The 21,376-nt window shown below is 41.4% G+C and overlaps 1 protein-coding gene across 1 annotated transcript in view; it reads right to left on the bottom strand.

The window, feature by feature from the left end:
- The window catches only part of CNTNAP4 (contactin associated protein family member 4), a 268,813-nt gene that overhangs the window by 20,160 nt on the left and 227,277 nt on the right, over positions 1-21,376 (bottom strand). The window contains exon 18 of the mRNA XM_075277554.1: positions 1,138-1,377. Within this exon, the coding sequence (XP_075133655.1) occupies positions 1,138-1,377 (240 nt within the window). The remainder of the gene's footprint in view (positions 1-1,137; positions 1,378-21,376) is intronic.

The following is a 21,376-nucleotide window of genomic DNA, read 5'->3' as shown; positions in this document are numbered from 1 at the left end:
GCCTCCAGTGGTGATGTTCTGACACAGACATTTGACAGCAGCAACAAATCACTGATTAAAGTTGCTACAGTTCAACACCATTGATGTCAACCCTGCACCCAGTGGTTGGCTGTGACAGTCATATATCTTTATCAGGACAAGATCACTGGAAGTCAGGATACAGCTCTTACTGTATCCTGAAACCAGTGAGGGATCGGGAAATGTCAGGCCAGGAGCAGCAGCAGGTCAACAAAGTTAATCTTACTTTTTGTATTATTTTACAACATTCTAAGAAGTTTTTGAAAAACTACATGGTTGGAAAAACCCGTTAAAACAAAGGCCCCACATAGGTCAATGCAGAATAAAAAACACAGTGGAAATGCATCGCATTTTCTTTCACAGCATTTTTATTGTGTTTTTTGCTGCGTTTTTCTCAGCGGATTTCTTCCCTTACTATACCTATATGATAAACTCCAGCATTTCGAAAGGTATAATTGACATGATTCAATTTTCAAATTTTCAATTTTCAAAAACCTGAGCATTTTTGCAGGTTTTCCGCAGTGGATTTTCTTCTGCAATGTGTGTATGGGATTAACCAGAATCTCATTCACTTTGCAGGGACTGTAAAACGCAGCGTTTTTTGCTGCATTGATTCTGTAGAGGCAAAAATGCTGCGTTTTTACAACGTGGGGCTTCAGGCTCAATCAGATTACTAATAAATGAAGGGGAATTGAGTTGTTTCATTTCTAGGGGATGTTTGAATGAGACAATCCTGTTTTAAAAGTCCTACCATATTTCCCTATTTGGGAAATCTACATTTTGAAATCTTCAAACGTCAGCCATCATTTACTGCAGAGAGATGATAGACATTCTTGAGTAAGTCTCTTCTTGTCATTCTCTTGATGATTACAATGGATTGTTGGCTATTCAGGTAATGGGCCATCCAGTGTTACTTTCAAGTAAACCCTTTTACTAGTATGTCCATGATAACATTTTAGGCATCAGTAGACACTTGATATTTTGCAATGGTAAAAAGCAGAAACCTATAAGCTGTATAGATACACAACTTTTTAAAACCTCAAAATCAGTGTCACGTAATACAAAACATACAGGTAAGTTATTTGGAACATTATAGAAAGTGGTTCAGTATATACTCACCTTTCTTACAAAATGTTCCAGTATATGCTGAGAGACTACAGTCACATGAAAACCCATTGTGCTTTTCAACACATTTTCCTCTATTGTGGCATAAGTTCCCATAGCTACTGCAGTGTCCAGGGCACCCTGGTGTGATACCTGGTGTCACTTTTGCTCTTTCTTCCAAATCAATAGGAATGCCATTCAACTTTAATGAGCGGATACAACCCAAAAATTCTTTCTGTCTTGAAGGTGTTCCACCTGTTTTGAAAAAAAAAAAAAAAAATAGATTGTATATTTTTAGCCAATGTTTGTGTGTTGATTATTTGCCAGAAATCAGACTACCTCACACAACTTTGGGAATCCAAGGAGCACTAATTCATTGCCATATACAAATGCACAAGTGATACCTACTGAATACTTATTATGTGATAAAGTAACTCATTTACTCATTACTGAGAGTGGAACCCCCTGTTTTTTAATATTGTGTCGGGAGGTGTTTGGTGACCTTTTTTTTGCAATATACTTTATTACCCTATCTAAATTCCTTTTTATTATAAAACAGGCTGTAACATTATCCCTAGCGAATGTCTAACTGAGCATTTGCTAGGGAAATTCCTTACACACTTATATTGTAAATATACAGAGCCGAAGCATTTACCGAAATGGGATGGTCACTTCAATTGGTTGTATCTTGGGTTATATACCAGTTAGAAAAATGGTTCTCAGATTCTCAGCTTTCATATGAAGCTAAGATTTAAGAACTAGCTATATCAGAATCTGTAAGAAAATGAATTAAAAACAGCCAGGAATGTGATTTTATATGCAATATGAACTGCTGCATATTAAGTCGAAATTGAAAACTTTGATGATACGTCTCATGCGATGGTAGCAAAGATTGATTCCAATTAAAAGTGGATAAATATGTATCATGTATAGATGAAAAAGAAACCCCTCATAATCATTCTATATGGTAGACCTGATACACTCCAGTTTCAGTGTCATACCACCATTTATTTTTTTTTTGGTGTAAACTTGTTAACATTGCTGTTTTGTGTTTCAATGTTCACGTAGTCCATTAGCAGATTGATTAACCGGCAAACCATATAGAGGCTTGTGCCTACTAGAGATGAGCGAGTACTGTTCGGATCAGCCAATCCGAACAGCACGCACGCATTGAAATGAATGGAAGCACCTGGTACTTCCGCTTTGACGCCGGCCGGCCGCTTAACCCCTTCCCGCCGATGGCATTTTTTGATTTTCGTTTTTCGTTTTTGACTCCCCTCCTTCTAAACCCCATAACTTTTTTATTTCTCCGCTCCCAGAGCCATATGAGGTCTTAATTTTTGCGGGACAAATTTTTCTTCATGATGCTACCATTAATTATTCTATATAATGTACTGGGAAGCAGGAAAAAAATTCAGAATGGGGTGGATTTGAAGAAAAAATGCATTTCTGCGACTTTCTAACGGGCTTTGGTTTTACGGCGTTCACTGTGCAGCCAAAATGACATGTCCCCTATATTCTGTGTTTCGGTACGGTTCCAGGGATACCAAATTTATATGGTTTTATTTACATTTTGACCCCTAAAAAAAATTCCAAAATGGACGTAGCCGGCACGCGGGGGGGTTAAGCGGCCAGCCGGCGTCAAAGCGGAAGTACCAGGTGCTTCCATTCATTTCAATGCGTGCGTGCTGTTCGGATCGGCTGATCCGAACAGTACTCGCTCATCTCTAGTTATTAGACCTCTTTGGCGCCTTTTGAGCTTTCTTTTATTATCTGTTGGTTGACTTTTAAAGAGCATTATTAAAAGTTAATTTTTTGTGTGTTTAATATACATACCGTATTTTCCGGACTATAAGCCGCACATAAAAACCTACGATTTCCTCAGAAATTGTAAGTGCGGCTTATAGTCCGGTGCGGCTTATATATGGATGGAAGCGGCGGCAAAGACTGCGTGCCGCTTCCATACATACATAAAAGGCACCGTAAGGGTGCATTCACACTACCGAACGCCGGCGTGTATCACAGCCGTACACGCCGGCGTTACAGCAGGGCTGCCGGACACTTCCTATTCATTTCTATGGGAGCCGGCATGCGAGCGCTCCCTATAGAAATGAATGGAAAAAAGCAGTCCATTCATTTCTATGGGGAGCGCTCGCATGCCTGCTCCCATAGAAATGAATAGGAAGTGTCCGGCAGCCCTGCTGTGACACCGCCGTCCTGAAAGAGAACGTGAAACTTACCCAACGGTGCAGGGTGGGCGGGCATTCTGGCCTCCTCTGCCTCCGATGTTCCGTCCTTCTCCTCCGGCGCTCGCTGATAATGGCCGGGGCGCATGCGCATAATGCTTCTACTGCGCATGTGCCCTGGCCATTATCAGCTTGCGAGCGCCGGAGGAGGACGGAACATCGGAGGAAGAGGAGGCCTGAATGCCCGCCCACCCTGCACCGCTCGGTAAGTTTCATGTTCTCTTTCAGGACGGCGGTGTCACAGCAGGGCTGCCGGACACTTCCTATTCATTTCTATGGGAGCAGGCATGCGAGCGCTCCCCATAGAAATGAATGGACTGCTTTTTTCCATTCATTTCTATAGGGAGCGCTCGCATGCCGGCTCCCATAGAAATGAATAGGAAGTGTTCGGCAGCCCTGCTGTAACGGGGGGGGGGGGGGGGTGTAGTAGTTTAACCTAACGTTTACGGTTGGGCTCTATCAGCATGATTTTGCTGATAGAGCCCCTCCTCGCCTGCCGAGCGCTTCCAATAGAAGCGGCTGGCACGCGGGGGGTTAAGCGGCCGCTGGCAAAGTCTGCCTGCCGCCGCTTTCAATAAGATATAATGCGCACCGGACTGCGGCTTATAGTCCGGTGCGCCTTATATATGAACCGAGACGGACTATAAGGCGCTCATGGGCAATGCGGCTTATAGTCCAGTGCGCCTTATAGTCCGTAAAATACGGTATTCCTTCTCTAATGTGATAAAATAAAATATCAGAAACCATCAGAGTGGCAGCACTGGAGCAGTGGAAGATTGAGCAAGTGATCATAGGCTTTTTTCATGTTCTGACACTCTCTGCTCTTTGGCAATTTTTCTAAATCCTTGACAACCCCTTTAGTTATACAGTACATCTATCGTTTGTGCCCTGTTATACAGTAAATAAGTGAATTATTTTCTTAGTATTTATTAAAACCTCACAAGCAAGTGTGACTATCCCAGTATTCCAGTTTTGAAGCATTCATTTTCATTCAGTTAATTAAATGTCACAGATTTGGCACTTCTAAGCCACAAATTATTTGATTTGCCTTCTCAAGGATTTCCTGTTTAAAACTAGCTCTCATCCCAACAAATTGAATTAATTTGAAAGAATGTCAATTAATTCTATATTCCCCTGCTTAAACATGAAGCAACATCTGTTGCATATAAAGTAAGGAAGTAAGAGCATACTATATTAAACTATAAATTACTATATAATCATACTATATTATTACAGGGTATACTATATTAAACAATAATTACTATATAAGCATACTATATTATTATAAAGCATACTATATTACACTATGAATTACTATATAAGCATGCTATATTATTAACGGGTATACTATATTAAACTATGAATTACTATCTAAGCATAATATAATTATTACAGGGCATACTATATGAAACTATGATTTACTATATAAGCATACTATATTATTATAGGGCATACTATATTAAACTATGAATTACTATATAAGCATACTATATTATTACAGGGCATACTATATTAAACTATGGATTAATATATAAGCATACCATATTTTTATAGGGCATACTATATTACACTATGAATTACTATATAAGCATACTACATTATTATAGGGCATACTATATTACACTATGAATTATTATATAAGCATACTATATTATTCCAGGGTATGCTATATTAAACTATGAATTACTATATAAGGATACTATATTATTACAGGGCATACTATATTAAACTATGAATTACTATATAAGCATACTATATTATTCCAGGGTATGCTATATTAAACTATGAATTACTATATAAGGATACTATATTATTACAGGGCATACTATATTAAACTATGAATTACTATATAAGCATGCCATATTATTATAGGGCATACTATATTACACTATGAATTACTATATAAGCATGCTATATTATTAACGGGTATACTATATTAAACTATGAATTACTATCTAAGCATAATATAATTATTACAGGGCATACTATATGAAACTATGATTTACTATATAAGCATACTATATTATTATAGGGCATACTATATTAAACTATGAATTACTATATAAGCATACTATATTATTACAGGGCAGGGTCGGACTGGGATGTCTAGGGCCCACCAGTGGAATTGTTTCTAGGGGCCCACCGCCAGGACCCTGCAGATCAGCGGTACCGAGACAGGGCGGTTAAAGGTAATAACATGTTGGGAGCCATGCTACTCACGCACTATACCATGCGCACTACATATACCTACTGCTACAGCCTGTATGGCAAGTGAACAGCATGGCTCCTAGAAATGTTACCATTACCCGTAGCTGAAGTGTCCTGGAAAAGCTGATCTGCAGAGGTCCTGGCTGTTGTATCATCGCAGATGTAATATTGATGGCCTATCCTAAGGACAGACCATCAATATTAGAAAGATGGATACATCCTTTAAAGTGGTTGTCCAGGAATTGGAGCAACTCATGTGGTGGGAGGGAGGTCTAAAATAAAAAAACAAATAAATAAAAAAAGAATACTCATCTGTCCTTAGTGGTTAAACGGTTTTGCGGCGGAGAGCATAAAACGCACACCGCCGCACCCAGTCTGACAGCTTTCTGTCTTCTACAAGCAGAAGACGGAAAGCTGAGAACGGACTGCCGAACGCTAGTGTGAACCTAGCGTCAGCCTAAAGCCCCATGTAGCAAGACAAAGCAAAAAGCGCTGCGGGAAAAACCCCGGCGGCAACACATCAGTTTTTCCTGCAGCGCTTATTGCAGAAACTCCGCAGAGGTTTCCTCTGAGGACTTTGTTTCCTTTAGGGTAAGTTCACGCAGGGATTTTTGGTCAGGATTTTGAGGCCGTATCTGCCTCAAAATCCTGACCAAAAAGATTAAATCAATGGGAGCCGGTCAGTTCTTTTTTTTCCGGGAGCCGGTTTGTTCCAGCTCCCAGAAAAAGAAGCGAGGTGCTCATTCTTCAGGTCGTTTCGCCTCGCGATTCAGCCTGAAGACACTCCCTCCTCCCATCTAGGCCCATTTATTGGGCCTAATCTGGAGCAGAGTGCGTGACTGGATGCCGGTGCATCCAGTCGCGGCTACCCGATTTTTGGTCCGGAACCTGAGGCGGCCTCTGCCTCAGGTTCCAGACCAAAAAACCCCGTGTGAACTTAGCCTTATACCTATAGGGAAACTGCAGGTGTTTCTGTAGATATAAGTGACATGCTGCAATTTCCAAAACCGCAACAGTTTTGGAAATTGCAGTGTGTCCGCCGTGTGTGTTTTTTTCTGCAATGTGTGGATGGGATTGCACTCACTATATACCTACACACTCAGGCCTGGTTCACATCTGCGTTCAGTAATCCATTCAGGGAGTCCGCATGGGGACCCTCCCAAACAGACTACCGAACGCATTAGCAAGTGGTGTGCAGTGAAAGCACACATAGACTATAATGGGGTCCATGTGCTTTCCGTGCGGTGTCTGCATACAACATGCGGACAGAAAAGTACTTTACAATCTACTTTCCTGTCCACATGACTCATGCGGACACCGCGTGGAAAGCACACGGACCCCATTATAGTCTATGCGGTCCGCATACTTTCACTGCACACCGCTTGCTAATACGTTTGGTAATCCGTTCGGGGGGAAGGGGGAGGGGGTTCCCATGCAGACTCCCCAAACAGATCACCGAACGCAGATGTGAACCAGGCCTTAAACATATACCATATATACTCACACATATACAATACAATATACACATACAATACTATAGCACATATACATTTATATACATTCATATACCATATAAGTCATATATATACTTGTATGAATACTATATATACACACACACACACATATATATACATACACATTATTATAGCATACAGTATATACTCACACATACCTGTATACAAACATACAGTACTCACACAGTATACAAGACACATACTTTACACAAATGTACATATATACATATTAAACATACAGATTTTACAAAGAGTTTACTCACCTATTCCAGCAGCAGTCGGCTCCCTGTCCTCCCCACACGCTGCGATGTAACAGGACTCAGTGTGAGGAGGAGGGGGGAGGGGGAGGAAGTGCGTGCGTGCGTGCAGCAGGGGAGATCTCACAGGACAGCAGCTGCAGGTAAGTGAAGGGAGAAGCCATTAGCTGATGCTGAAGAAAGACACGTTGTCCTCCGATGTGTACTTCTTCAGCATCAGCTAATGGGGGCCCCTGTGTGTGGAGGCAGATGCATTGGCCAGGTGCCCGGTTGGGGCCCCTGGCCATCCCGATCAGGCCCCGACCAATGCATCTGCATTGGTAAAAATCAAAACTTTAAGTCAGGGCTCGGGGGCCCACCGAGGGATTCCCCGTTACACCGGTGGGCCAGTCCGAGCCTGTTACAGGGCATACTATATTAAACTATGGATTAATATATAAGCATACCATATTTTTTATAGGGCATACTATATTACACTATGAATTACTATATAAGCATACTACATTATTATAGGGCATACTATATTACACTATGAATTATTATATAAGCATACTATATTATTCCAGGGTATACTATATTAAACTATGAATTACTATATAAGGATACTATATTATTACAGGGCATACTATATTACACTATGAATTACTATATAAGCATACTATATTATTCCAGGGTATGCTATATTAAACTATGAATTACTATATAAGGATACTATATTATTACAGGGCATACTATATTAAACTATGAATTACTATATAAGCATGCCATATTATTATAGGGCATACTATATTACACTATGAATTACTATATAAGCATACTATATTATTCCAGGGTATACTATATTAAACTATGAATTACTATATAAGGATACTATATTATTACAGGGCATACTATATTACACTATGAATTACTATATAAGCATACTATATTATTCCAGGGTATACTATATTAAACTATGAATTATTACCTAAGCATAAAATATTATTATAGAGCATACTATATTAAACTATGAATTACTATATAAGCATACTATATTATTACAGGGTATACTATATTAAACCATGAATTAATATATAAGCATACTATATTATTATAGGGCATACTATATTAAACTGTGAATTACAGCCTCTGTTTGCGGAACAGAAATTCTGCAAGAACTATACAGATGAAAGCTGTGTTATCAAAGATGAGCAGTAAGTGCAGATTTCCATCTCACTTTTTGCTCTTAGCCCCTCAGATTCATGTACCTTTCTTGTTCAAGTGAAGGAATTAAGTGTTCTGATGCTGGAACATGGGATCTGAGGAGCTAAGAGCAGCAAGTGAAAATAAAATCTGCACTGACCAACCACTTCCCAGGTCCCTACTAAAGTATAATACATTGGAATGCAGGTGATAGGCATAAGGGGGCATTTTACTTTATGGGGGCATTATATGGAGGTATAAGGGAGTCACTGTACTGTATGGGGGCACAAGGGGTATTGCACTGTATAGAATTATTATATAGGGGTATAAGGGAGTCACTGTTCTATATAGGAAATAAGGGGTCATTATATGTCAAATAAGGGGCATTGTACTTTATGAAGGCATTATATGGAGTTATAAGGGGGCCTTTGTACTGTATGGGGGCATAAGGGGTATTGTACTGTATAGAATTATTATATAGAGGTATACTAGGGCCATTATACTGCATGGACACATAGGGAGTCATCATATTGTGTAGGACAAAAGGGGGCCATTGTGCTCAATGGAGTACAGTATGGAGATGATTATACTTTGTGGGGGCATAATGCGTCCTTTATATGTGTGAGGGCATGTCAGTTATAGTTGCAAATTTCCCCCATGGTTTTCATCCTTTACAATGCAAAGATTGAAAGATACAAAAGACCTGCAGCCATTGCCATAGGTCTACCACAGAAAAAAAACACCCAGTTTCTGATGTTCTTTGCTGGGGCAATTTATAGAGTTGCGCTACAAAGGGACCCACTGAGGCTTTGTTGTCCAAGGGCCCACAAAAATCTGGAGCCGGTCCTGGATAACTATATCAATCTACAGTATTCTCATCTGGCTATATTGTAACGTAATTCCATTCTAAAGTGATACGGTTATGTTAAAATTCCCAACAATTTCAAGCTGATTTAATATATTTGAATTCACTTTGACAACTCATCCTGCAACTATGTGACAGATGGAGACAATGAACCTCTTTGATATTTTTCCATGAGCAATAAAAAAGAAAATCTGCACTACTGATAAGTTATATAAAACAGAATATTTCTCTCCTTTTTCAAGAATTGCGTCATATCATTGTTACATGTGTTTTAGGCTTTTTTTTTTTTTATATACGCACAAATAGTCTTTTTGTTACAATAATTTTATTCCATAAGTCCACAGGGAAAAAAGATCTATCAGACGTAGCAGTTGGTAGAGAATGTTCCTGTATCATTTTCAACAGCACTGTGGTATAATTTGTTTGATAGCTATTTTTATAGTTTTTAACATAGTATTTTAAAGCCATTATCTTTGGGCTGCTACAGTCATTCCCACCTTTTATTTTCTAAAATAAATGGCACTTGACTGCCAGTAGAAAAAAATTATAACTTACATGTTTTAGTTCTAAAGCCCAACCTTTGGAAATAGGAGCGATTACAAGCACCTATGGCTGAACGTATAAGAAATTTTCTCTAGTAGTTCAAATCTTGCAGCATAACATATTTTCTACTGGTATTCACATTTAACCCTATTAGTGATTCTTATTTTTCACAAAACTTTTTGCAATCTATGTTTCGCAGGATTTATAACTGAAAGAAATTCAGAATTAACCGGTTAATATATCACTTATTTTAATTAATGTAGTGCTTTGTGCATTTGGTTGATTTTGTTACTCAAAAAAGTAGTAAATTACATAATCTTATCTGATTGTTTTGAACCTTTTTATTTGAAACATAATGAGATATTCCCAATTTACAAATACAATTTTGCTAGATTCCCAATCAAAAGTATTTAGAATTATCAAATATAATCCAAATATGTCCAGTTTGCCAATAGATACAATCAGTTTATAATGAGCCATGTTGGTCCTGAATATTCCAAATTGTAAAGTCTTTTATGAAGCCAAACAAATGGCAATTCACTTTGGACAAACAAAAATGGCCGTCACGCGTTTGACCATGAAGTACAGAGTAGACAATGTGATAGGTGCAGTGATTCACACATCATGTAATAGTAACATCTGACAGTCTCTCAGCCAATAGAGAGTGGTAGGTGGACCTTACAGTGTGGATGTCTTATGGTGTATATAAAGCTTGTGCATTTGTTTTCAGCCTTTAGTTGCTGTAAATGATGGACATGTAAACGCATCTATGTTCTTGCTGCATCTCATAGCTGGGGGCATCTAACAAGCCCAAGTCACTGTATTATGCCATTATCTCATCGGGATCCCTGTCACTGTTATGGTTCTGTGTGTATATATGAAAATAATAAGTAACCCAAACAGAACCGTTAAATTGCAGAACACTGCAGCAAGGTTCACAAGCCTAGATGGGCAACCGTATGCCTGAATATGAACCACCAGTTAAACTGCACAGGCAGTGAAGTTGTGCGGCACCAATGTGAACAGGCTGCAAGAGACTCTCTCCAGTTAACTTCACTGGGAAAGCGTGCTTGTGTAAAGCAGTTTTGAGTGAAGCCAAATGAAGCCTTGCAAGAAGCACCTGCTAATTACAGCAGAGGAACAAGGCCCTAGCATATGCTTCACTCTGCTACACAATCAAGACTGCCAGGGGTTAACTTCACCCCTGGTCAGTAACACAAAGAACTCCTTAACCCGCTAGGAGCTGTAATGCAATTAGACAGAGAATAGGCTTTACTGATTCTCACTGGCAGAGCCAAGGAATCCTAACTTGGTCCCTAGACAGCTCCTACCATTCACAGGAACCTAGCCCTGACCTCCTGTCACAAGGTATTTCCAGTCAAAGTGTGAGCACCGGGTGGGCGTTGGCTCACACTATATAAAGGCTAGTCCCTGCGCAACAGGGACAGTGGCATGACGTCAACGATCATGCTCAGTATGGCAAAAATGGGACTTAGCCTCTGAGCGGCCCCAAAATGCCTGAGCATGCTCAGTAGGGAAAGAATGGCACTTAGCCTCTGAGCAGCTCCAAAATGTCTGAGCATGCTCAGTGGGCCGAAAGCTGGACTTAGACTCCAGACACCTCACTGCACAATGCCGAGGGCGAGGTTTGGATTGGCCCGCAGGTGGCGCTATGCCCTGGATGGGAGGCCTGCGGGACCCCATCCTAACATTCAGTTTGCTATATGCAGGAGCTGATTTTTCCCATAGGATTCCTTTTACCAGCGTTGATTGGCCGAATGCCATACAGAGTACAGCATTCGGCCAAGCAACGCTGGTTCTGCCGGAGGCTCGTCTGTGAGGAGGAGTCTAAGATCGGTCCACAGCAATTTCCATTGTGGTACGATCTCAGATGTAGCAGAGCTGGCTGTGAGCTGAGCTCTGCTACACCCAACCATCCCTCCATCTACTCCTACTGTCACATACAGCTCTGCACTACACCCAACCATCCCTCCATCTACTCCTCCTGTCACACACACAGCTCTGCACTACATCCAACCACCCCTCTATCTACTCCTCCTGTCACACACACAGCTCTGCACTACACCCAAACATCCCTCCATCTACTCCTCCTGTCACACACATCTCGGGTGTAGCAGAGCTCAGCGCACACTCAGCTCTGCTACATCTCTGGTGTAGCAGAGCTCAGCGCACACTCAGCTCGGCTACATCATGCCCAAGTACCTGTATTATGCCACTATCTCGTCAGCTTGCGATATGCGGGAGCTGACTTTTTCCCATAGGAATGCATTGACCAGCGTTGATTGGCCGAATGCCATACAGAGTACAGCATTCGGCCAATTAATGCTGGTTCTGCCGAAGGAGGTGGAGTCTAAGATCGGACCACAATGGAGACTGCTGTGGACCGATCATAGACTCCGCCTCCTCACAGACGAGCCTATGAGAGAACCAGGGATGATTGGCCGTATGTTGTACTCTGTATGTCATTTGGCCAATCAACGCTGGCCAATGCATTCCTATGGGAAAAAGTCAGCTCCCGCATATCGCAAGCTGACAGGGATCCCGATGAGATAGAGCCACAAAGAGCTGTGTGAGTAACATTCCCACCTAAATAAAGGTAATCCCTAGCCAACCCTGCCAGTACATCTATCTCTGTCTCACAGTCACATAGTTCACTGTCTCATATTACCTGAATCTGAAATCGACCATTCGTATAAAGTGGAGGTCACCTGATTTAGCCAGCCAATTACTTTTCCGATTTTTTTCGATGCCTCGTTGTCGTAGTTCCTGTCCCACCTCCCCTGCACAGTTATTGGTGCAAAAAAAAAGTGCCAGGGAAGGTGGGAGGGGATACAAATTTTTAGTGTGTTTGCCTCGTGGTATTCGATTGGAATCGAATACCTCGAACGCCCTGATATTCGATCGAATATCAATTCGATCGAATATCAATTTGATCGAATGCCGTTTGCTCATCTGTAGTCCTGAAGACTCTTGCAAGTGCCAGAGCTGAATCAACAAACCGGAACTACCATTACCAACAGTAACATCTTTAATGCCTGGTGTCTTGAACATGAAGTGGACTCCTCCGATCCCTCAGTGAGGGTGATCCTGGACTTTCTTCAGGATGGTCTAGACAAAGGGCTTGCTGCTTCCACTCTGAAGGTACATGTAGCCGCTTTGTCCGCCTATCTGGGGAGGTGGTTGTCTCAGGATTATTTAGTGACCACCTTTATTAAAGGGGCAACTAGGCTGAGACTAGAAGTCTCTTCTCCCGTCCACCAAAGGGACCTTACTACAGTCTTATTGGCACTTTGTATTGATCCTTTTGAGCCTCTGGAAGAGACGAACCTGAAATCTCTGACTTATAAAGTTACATTTCTCCTCGCAATAACATCTACGAAGAGAGTGAGTGAGCTCCAGGCACTCTCCTCGGAACCCCGTACATTTCCTTCTTTTAGGATCGAGTGCAACTGAGATTTCTCCCGGGCTTCAGGCCCAAGGTTCCATCCAGCACAAATATGAACCAACTAATTTGTTTGCCTGCCTTTTTTCCATCTCCTTCCTCCCCAGAGGAAGTGAAATTTCACACCTTGGATCTAGTCAGGTGTCTCCAAATTTATTTACAGCGCACTCACTCTTTCAGAAGATCTGAAAACCTTCTGGTTAATTATATTGGCAGTCCTAAGGGCCTTAAGACCTCTAAAGCTTCCATAGCCGCTGGATGAGAGAAGCCATAAAGTCTTCCTTTACAGCTCAAGGATTGTCACCTCCTGCCTTTCTCAGGGCTCATTCAACTAGAGCTGTGTCTACATCTTGGGTGGAAAATAGGGCTCTGTCCCTAGATCAAATATGTGCAGCTGCCTCCTGGTCTTCGGAGTCAACTTTCATAAGCCATTACCGCCTGAGCTCTTGCTCTTCGGAAGCTACCGCTTTCGGACGAGCTGTGTTACGCTTGGTTTGCACTGAAGTTAGTGGATAAAATAGGACAGGAGACAGACAAAGGGAGTGGGAGGAGTAAACACTTTTGCAAATAATACAGTAGTAACAATGAGAATGTTGGTAGCAAGAGTAACACTGCTCCTTGTTTATGGTAGCACTACCAGTCACCACAGATTTGTTGTACTTCCTGAGATTGTCGATGAAGTTCTTGATTATTTTGCTGGCTCATCTCAGTCACAGGAGGAAATTGTACGTGAGAGTGATGTGATCTTAAGTCAGACTTTCTCCTCCTCCTTAAAACACTTCATTTTCTGCAGAGCCTTTCTGGACTGTCAATCTTGTTTTCTTCATATTGTTCATTGGCATCTCCTGAGAAATCAATGTCTCCTAGTCAGAGCAGTCTTCCTCTTTTGGAGGAACTGGATGAGAACATTCACCATTGTGTGTCAGCAGAAAAGGAAGACATGATGACTGATGATGGTTGTGGAGGTAGTAGTGGCAGTTTGTTGTACTAATACTACTGGCAGTCATTCTGGTTTTGGAGCAATTATGGACAAGGACAACACATGGCTTAAACAGCCCACTTTGTAAATGTTTTGCGTGGCAGAAGCCACAATCCAAAAACACAGCATGACCAGGTGCTACTTTTACTATGATTTTCTAGGACCCAACCAACCTACTCTGGATCCTCCTCTCTGGACTACTTCCTGCCATAATCTTTACCAGGGAAATGTTTATTTTCTGTTCAAACAATGCTCAATATGATGGAGTGCTTATCTGAAAAAAAATATTTACTTCTTAAGCATTTTTATTATTGTTCATTTATACATTATTGTGTATAAAAAACATTCAGTTTTATAAGGATTTTCTCAGCTAATAGACCCTGTACACAGCCTGCTACTATGTTGTTAACCAGTATATATGTAGAAACTACCACCATTTCAACAGCAAAAGAAAATAAGTTGGCTGATACAGTTCTAGCCTAATAATGATAAGAGATAAGAAAAGATAATCCTTTAATAGTCTCACAATGGGGAAATTGTGGGACTTACCAGGTAACACTTTTAGTGCTTTTTTCTTTTTGTAGTAAAAAAAAATACACAGTGTAAGAATTGTTGCTAATCACTATTATAATTAAGCTGTGTCTGATAAAATGACTTTAAAAAAAGAGGGCAGAGGACAGGAGAGGCAGTGGAAATACTTGTGCAAGTACTAACTATAAGAATGTGAATAGCAACGGCAACACTGTACATTGTGATATCATATTTCCTGACAATAAAGATATTTTTTAAACTAATGTAAAGATTGAGAGTTCTCAGTAGTTGATACCTTTTTTGATTGCTAACAAAAATGATGACATATTGCAAGCTTTCGGAACTGCTTTTAGGTTCTTTCATCAGGCTGGTATAACACAATATCTGATGGCAAACACATTTATTCAGGAATACAGTGTTTGATGCACAATTGATGGAAAGCAGTACAAGCAAATAAACAGATAAGTCCAAAAAATATGTCAGTTCACAGGAAGGCTCTCTGAGTTTTATGATCCCTTGATCAGTGACGTAGTAACTAGTTGTTGTAAAAGGACATAAAACCGTGCAACTGGTTTAACCCCCCCTTGAAGTGTGTCAAAGGATGTCATTAGCTTATATTCACACACATTTTATTTTATTTTTTTGGTTCTGAAATTTCCTCTTAAAACCAGGATCTTCATATCATTGATAATATTGTGATTTTGATTGCAGAAGTGTTTTGGCACAGAGAGGTCCATTCTATGCTCTGTGATCATGTGATGGTATGAATTCATCCTCATCCTAAGTGTCTGGCCTGTCTCTCCTACATAAAGACTCCCAGTAGGACACCTGGTACATATTATTAAATACATCACATTAGGTGTGCTGCAGGTGAAGGTACCTGGGATCTTGTAGTCCTGATTGGAGTTGGGGATCTTTATTCTGTCCGTGGTTAGTATGTGTGGGCATGTCATGCACTTTTTCTGTCCACATGGAAATGTTCCTGTGTTAGTTGGAGGTGACAGTGAGCTGCTAATAACCATATTCCTGAGATTTGGTGGCTGTCTATAGCACAGGAGATGGTCATCTTTCATCCATGTTGATCCAGTTCTGTGTGTTTCTCGATAACATGTAATTTCCTGTGCTGTCTTTCTGTACTGTCAACCATGTCTTTTTCACAGACACAGATCTCATTTTCATGTGTCATCCTGCATGTGCTGGCATGTGTGCAACTGCTGAGAAAGATATTCCTCATAGCCCAAGACTTCCTCTTTTTCCTCTTTTTGAGGAGTTGGATGATAACTGCCAGTGCTTTTTGATGTAGAGGAGGTAGAGGTAAGATACATGAGTGTTCATGAAGTTAGTAGTGGCAGTATATGTGCTGCTGGTGGTAGTGTTGGTAAGATCACTAGTGGAGAAATCTGTATGAACTAGGTCTCTCCGTACACACATGAAATGGTGTCACCAACTAATTTAGCAAAATGGAATGGGCAGTGGCAACAAGGGAGCAAGACCATTCTAGTATTATTTGCCATGAACATCTTTGAAAAAAGGACACATCCACACCTAGCATATATTCATCATCATTTTCATTCCTTATCATCTCCATCTGCTTCTCCTCTACACTAATGTCAGTTTATGTGGGGAAAGATGCACACTACGGTCAATATGTGGAGCAGTAATTATGGGCAGGGAAAACACATAGCTGCCATGGTCAACTGGTTCAATGTTTTGAGCATCAGACGTCACAGCCTAGAAGCATGCTTACACTCCCCTCTCTCATTACACAATTGTAACGTGAAGCACACATTGAGGGATACTGTTGGATATACTGAAACATCAGTTTGAGCAGCAGTATGTGATTACTGCATGCAGAAAATCATAGGCACAATGGAGTGGATAACTGTGAGAGGAAGAAGAACAACTTCTATCTTATGATCAGTTTTGGAAGATAGTCCAAGTTTTTCAGCTGACAAGTTAGTAGACTAGTCAACACTAGAGATGAGCGAACACTAAAATGTTCGAGGTTCGAAATTCGATTCGAACAGCCGCTCACTGTTCGAGTGTTCGAATGGGTTTCGAACCCCATTATAGTCTATGGGGAACATATACTCGTTAAGGGGGAAACCCAAATTCGTGTCTGGAGGGTCACCAAGTCCACTATGACACCCCAGGAAATGATGCCAACACCTCTGGAATGACACTGGGACAGCAGGGGAAGCATGTCTGGGGGCATAAAAGTCACTTTATTTCATGGAAATCCCTGTCAGTTTGCGATTTTCGCAAGCTAACTTTTCCCCATAGAAATGCATTGGCCAGTGCTGATTGGCCAGAGTACGGAACTCGACCAATCAGCGCTGGCTCTGCTGGAGGAGGCGGAGTCTAAGATCGCTCCACACCAGTCTCCATTCAGGTCCGACCTTAGACTCCGCCTCCTCCGGCAGAGCCAGCACTGATTGGCCGAAGGCTGGCCAATGCATTCCTATGCGAATGCAGAGACTTAGCAGTGCTGAGCCATTTCTGCTCAACTACACATCTGATGCACACTCGGCACTGCTACATCAGATGTAGCAATCTGATGTAGCAGAGCCGAGGGTGCACTAGAACCCCTGTGCAAACTCAGTTCACGCTAATAGAATGCATTGGCCAGCGCTGATTGGCCAATGCATTCTATTAGCCCGATGAAGTAGAGCTGAATGTGTGTGCTAAGCACACACATTCAGCTCTACTTCATCGGGCTAATAGAATGCATTGGCCAGCGCTGATTGGCCAGAGTACGGAACTCGACCAATCAGCGCTGGCTCTGCTGGAGGAGGCGGAGTCTAAGATCGCTCCACACCAGTCTCCATTCAGGTCCGACCTTAGACTCCGCCTCCTCCGGCAGAGCCAGCGCTGATTGGCCGAAGGCTGGCCAATGCATTCCTATGCGAATGCAGAGACTTAGCAGTGCTGAGCCATTTCTGCTCAACTACACATCTGATGCACACTCGGCACTGCTACATCAGATGTAGCAATCTGATGTAGCAGAGCCGAGGGTGCACTAGAACCCCTGTGCAAACTCAGTTCACGCTAATAGAATGCATTGGCCAGCGCTGATTGGCCAGAGTACGGAACTCGACCAATCAGCGCTGGCTCTGCTGGAGGAGGCGGAGTATAAGATCGCTCCACACCAGTCTCCATTCAGGTCCGACCTTAGACTCCGCCTCTTCCAGCAGAGCCAGCGCTGATTGGCCGAATTCCGTACTCTGGTCAATCAGTGCTGGCCAATGCATTCTATTGGCGTGATGAAGCAGTGCTGAATGTGTGTGTTTAGCTCAACTACACCGGTGGAGTAGTTGAGCTAAGCACACAGATTCAGCTCTGCTTCAATCAGCGCTGGCCAATGCATTCTATTAGCTTGATGAAGCAGAGTGTGCACAAGGGTTCAAGTGCACCCTCGGCTCTGATGTAGCAGAGCCGAGGCTGCACAAGGGTTCAAGCGCACCCTCGGCTCTGATGTAGCAGAGCCGAGGCTGCACAAGGGTTCAAGCGCACCCTCGGCTCTGATGTAGCAGAGCCGAGGCTGCACAAGGGTTCAAGCGCACCCTCGGCTCTGATGTAGCAGAGCCGAGGGTGCACAAGTGTTCAAGCGCACCCTCGGCTCTGACGTAGCAGAGCTGAGGCTGCACAAGGGTTCAAGCGCACTCTCGGCTCTGACGTAGCAGAGCCGAGGGTGCACAAGGGTTCAAGCGCACCCTCGGCTCTGATGTAGCAGAGCCGAGGCTGCACAAGGGTTCAAGCGCACCCTCGGCTCTGATGTAGTAGAGCCGAAGGTGCACTTGAACCCTTGTGCACACTCGGCTCTGCTACATCAGAGCCGAGGGTGCGCTTGAACCCTTGTGCACACTCTGCTTCATCAAGCTAATAGAATGCATTGGCCAGCGCTGATTGAAGCAGAGCTGAATTTGTGTGCTTAGCTCAACTACTCCACCGGTGTAGTTGAGCTAAACACACACATTCAGCACTGCTTCATCACGCCAATAGAATGCATTGGCCAGAACTGATTGGCCAGAGTACGGAATTCGGCCAATCAGCGCTGGCCAATGCATCCCTATGGGAAAAAGTTTATCTCACAAAAATCACAATTACACACCCGATAGAGCCCCAAAAAGTTATTTTTAATAACATTCCCCCCTAAATAAAGGTTATCCCTAGCTATCCCTGCCTGTACAGCTATCCCTGTCTCATAGTCACAAAGTTCACATTCTCATATGACCCGGATTTGAAATCCACTATTCGTCTAAAATGGAGGTCACCTGATTTCGGCAGCCAATGACTTTTTCCAATTTTTTTCAATGCCCCCGGTGTCGTAGTTCCTGTCCCACCTCCCCTGCGCTGTTATTGGTGCAAAAAAGGCGCCAGGGAAGGTGGGAGGGGAATCGAATTTTGGCGCACTTTACCACGCGGTGTTCGATTCGATTCGAACATGGCGAACACCCTGATATCCGATCGAACATGTGTTCGATAGAACACTGTTCGCTCATCTCTAGTCAACACGTAAACTGATAATGTGCGCCAAATGTTTCTTGAAGTTCTGTAAATTGTCCCTACACTACTTGGTGCCACATGTGCACCCATAATGGGGTATTTTTGGTGACTTTTTTCTATACTCAATTTTTTATTACTTTTTAAAATGTAAAACACACTGATGATTGCCACAATTTTTCTTTGAAATTTTTGAATTTGATTATTGATAATTATTGATAATTGAAATTATTGATAATTGTCATTCCTCCAACACAATTTTGATGTGACATGTTCTCTACTGCTTCCATACAGGGCTAAGCAGCAGGATACTCCTGTTTTTTTTTTGTTTTCTTTACCTCAAGTGTTGTTCTTAGGGTCATAGAATCCATTCCATGTTAGAAGATATTCTAGCTTTTTCAGCTGGTAGGCCAGACATAATGAGAGTGTGCTACAAATTTTTCTTGAAATTATGTAAATTATTAGTCTGTTGATGTGGCATTTGCTCTTATAAAGGGATAACCAAAAGGATAATTCAGATTTTTTGGTTCTTCCCAAGTATTATTCTCAGGTTGATAGAAATTTGTGACCCCACCAACATAATGCTGATTTGGCGTATGCTAACATAGATGGATAACCGGCAGGATAATCCAGGTTCTTTTCTGCCTGCCATATGCTCTTGCAGTAATAGAATCTGTATATTTTTGCTTTTTCAGCTGGCAGGCCAGACACACTGACAGTGTGTCACAAATTTTTCTGCAAATCTTGTAATTGTCACTTGTTGCTTCTGCATCTGCTCCCATAAAGGAACATTTTTTTTATTATTATTAAGTCAATTCTTTATCACTATAATTTTCAAGACACAGGCATGTTGACAGTGTGCCACAGATTCTATACTTGGCAATATCACTTGCCACTTGCCACTTTGTCTTCTTTCAATACCTACTCAATCTGTGAGTGTTACTCTGCTCCCATAAAGTGCTTTTTTTTTTTTTTTTTTTTTTTAAAAAAAAAAAACCAACAATTCTTCATTACATTTCAGGTAGACTCACATCCACAAATGTGTCCCCCAAATAACAACATGCCTGTAGCACTTACAAAAAAGTTCTTATATTTCTACAAAATTGTTGCTTTTACAATATAACCACCATGCGGTTATCAAACTTGTTCCACCCAAAACAAATCTGGGGCCTGAGCCACTTGAACCTGAAACAAAACAAGTCTTGAGAGGTTTTCCCATCTCTAGTCAAGGGTAAACAATGATTTTTTTTTTTGATTTTTTTTTTTAAATCTAATTCAAGGTTCACTGATTACAAATTAAGACACATTTGATGCAATAGTATTCTATAGACTGGAAAATCAGGTGCATTTTTATAATAGCAAAATTGATTAATTGTTAATAGCTTCAAAATATAGCTAGTTAGGGTTAGCTATTACAGCAAGTAATTAAGTATTAAGTATTTTATTAATATATGTATCAGATATAAGTATGACAAGGGCACTTGTAGAATAATAGACAATTGCAGTAAAAAGAAAAAAAAAACTACAGTCACTCATTCAATCCTCTAATTCCTTACTTGTTTGCAGCAATGATATTCCTGACATAACCACAGCTGTCAATCATTGGCCTCAATGATATATCGCATGATACAGATGAGGCCAGTGATGCATTGCATAACATACATTCCACAGTGCTGTGGGTATACAGGAAAATTACTACTACAGCCAAGTAAATAAAGACCAGTGGGACTTAGCAGAGAGGCATTTCTGAAGTGACAGATGATAGAGTGAATTGTTTGTTAGTGTACCACAGGCTTGCTTTTGGCCACATTTGCAAATCACTGACAACCCCCTTCAAATGCTACACTATTAGGTCAGTCTTTTCAGGCCTATAGCCTCAAAAGTTTATTTAGTTTTACACTATTTTCTTAAATTATTCATTTATTTAATTTCTAAAATATTTTTATTTATTTTTCTTAAATTG

This window comes from Leptodactylus fuscus, chromosome 1, assembly GCF_031893055.1.
Source record: "Leptodactylus fuscus isolate aLepFus1 chromosome 1, aLepFus1.hap2, whole genome shotgun sequence".
Classification (NCBI taxonomy): Eukaryota; Metazoa; Chordata; class Amphibia; order Anura; family Leptodactylidae; genus Leptodactylus; species Leptodactylus fuscus.
This window is presented reverse-complemented; position numbering and strand designations above follow the sequence as displayed.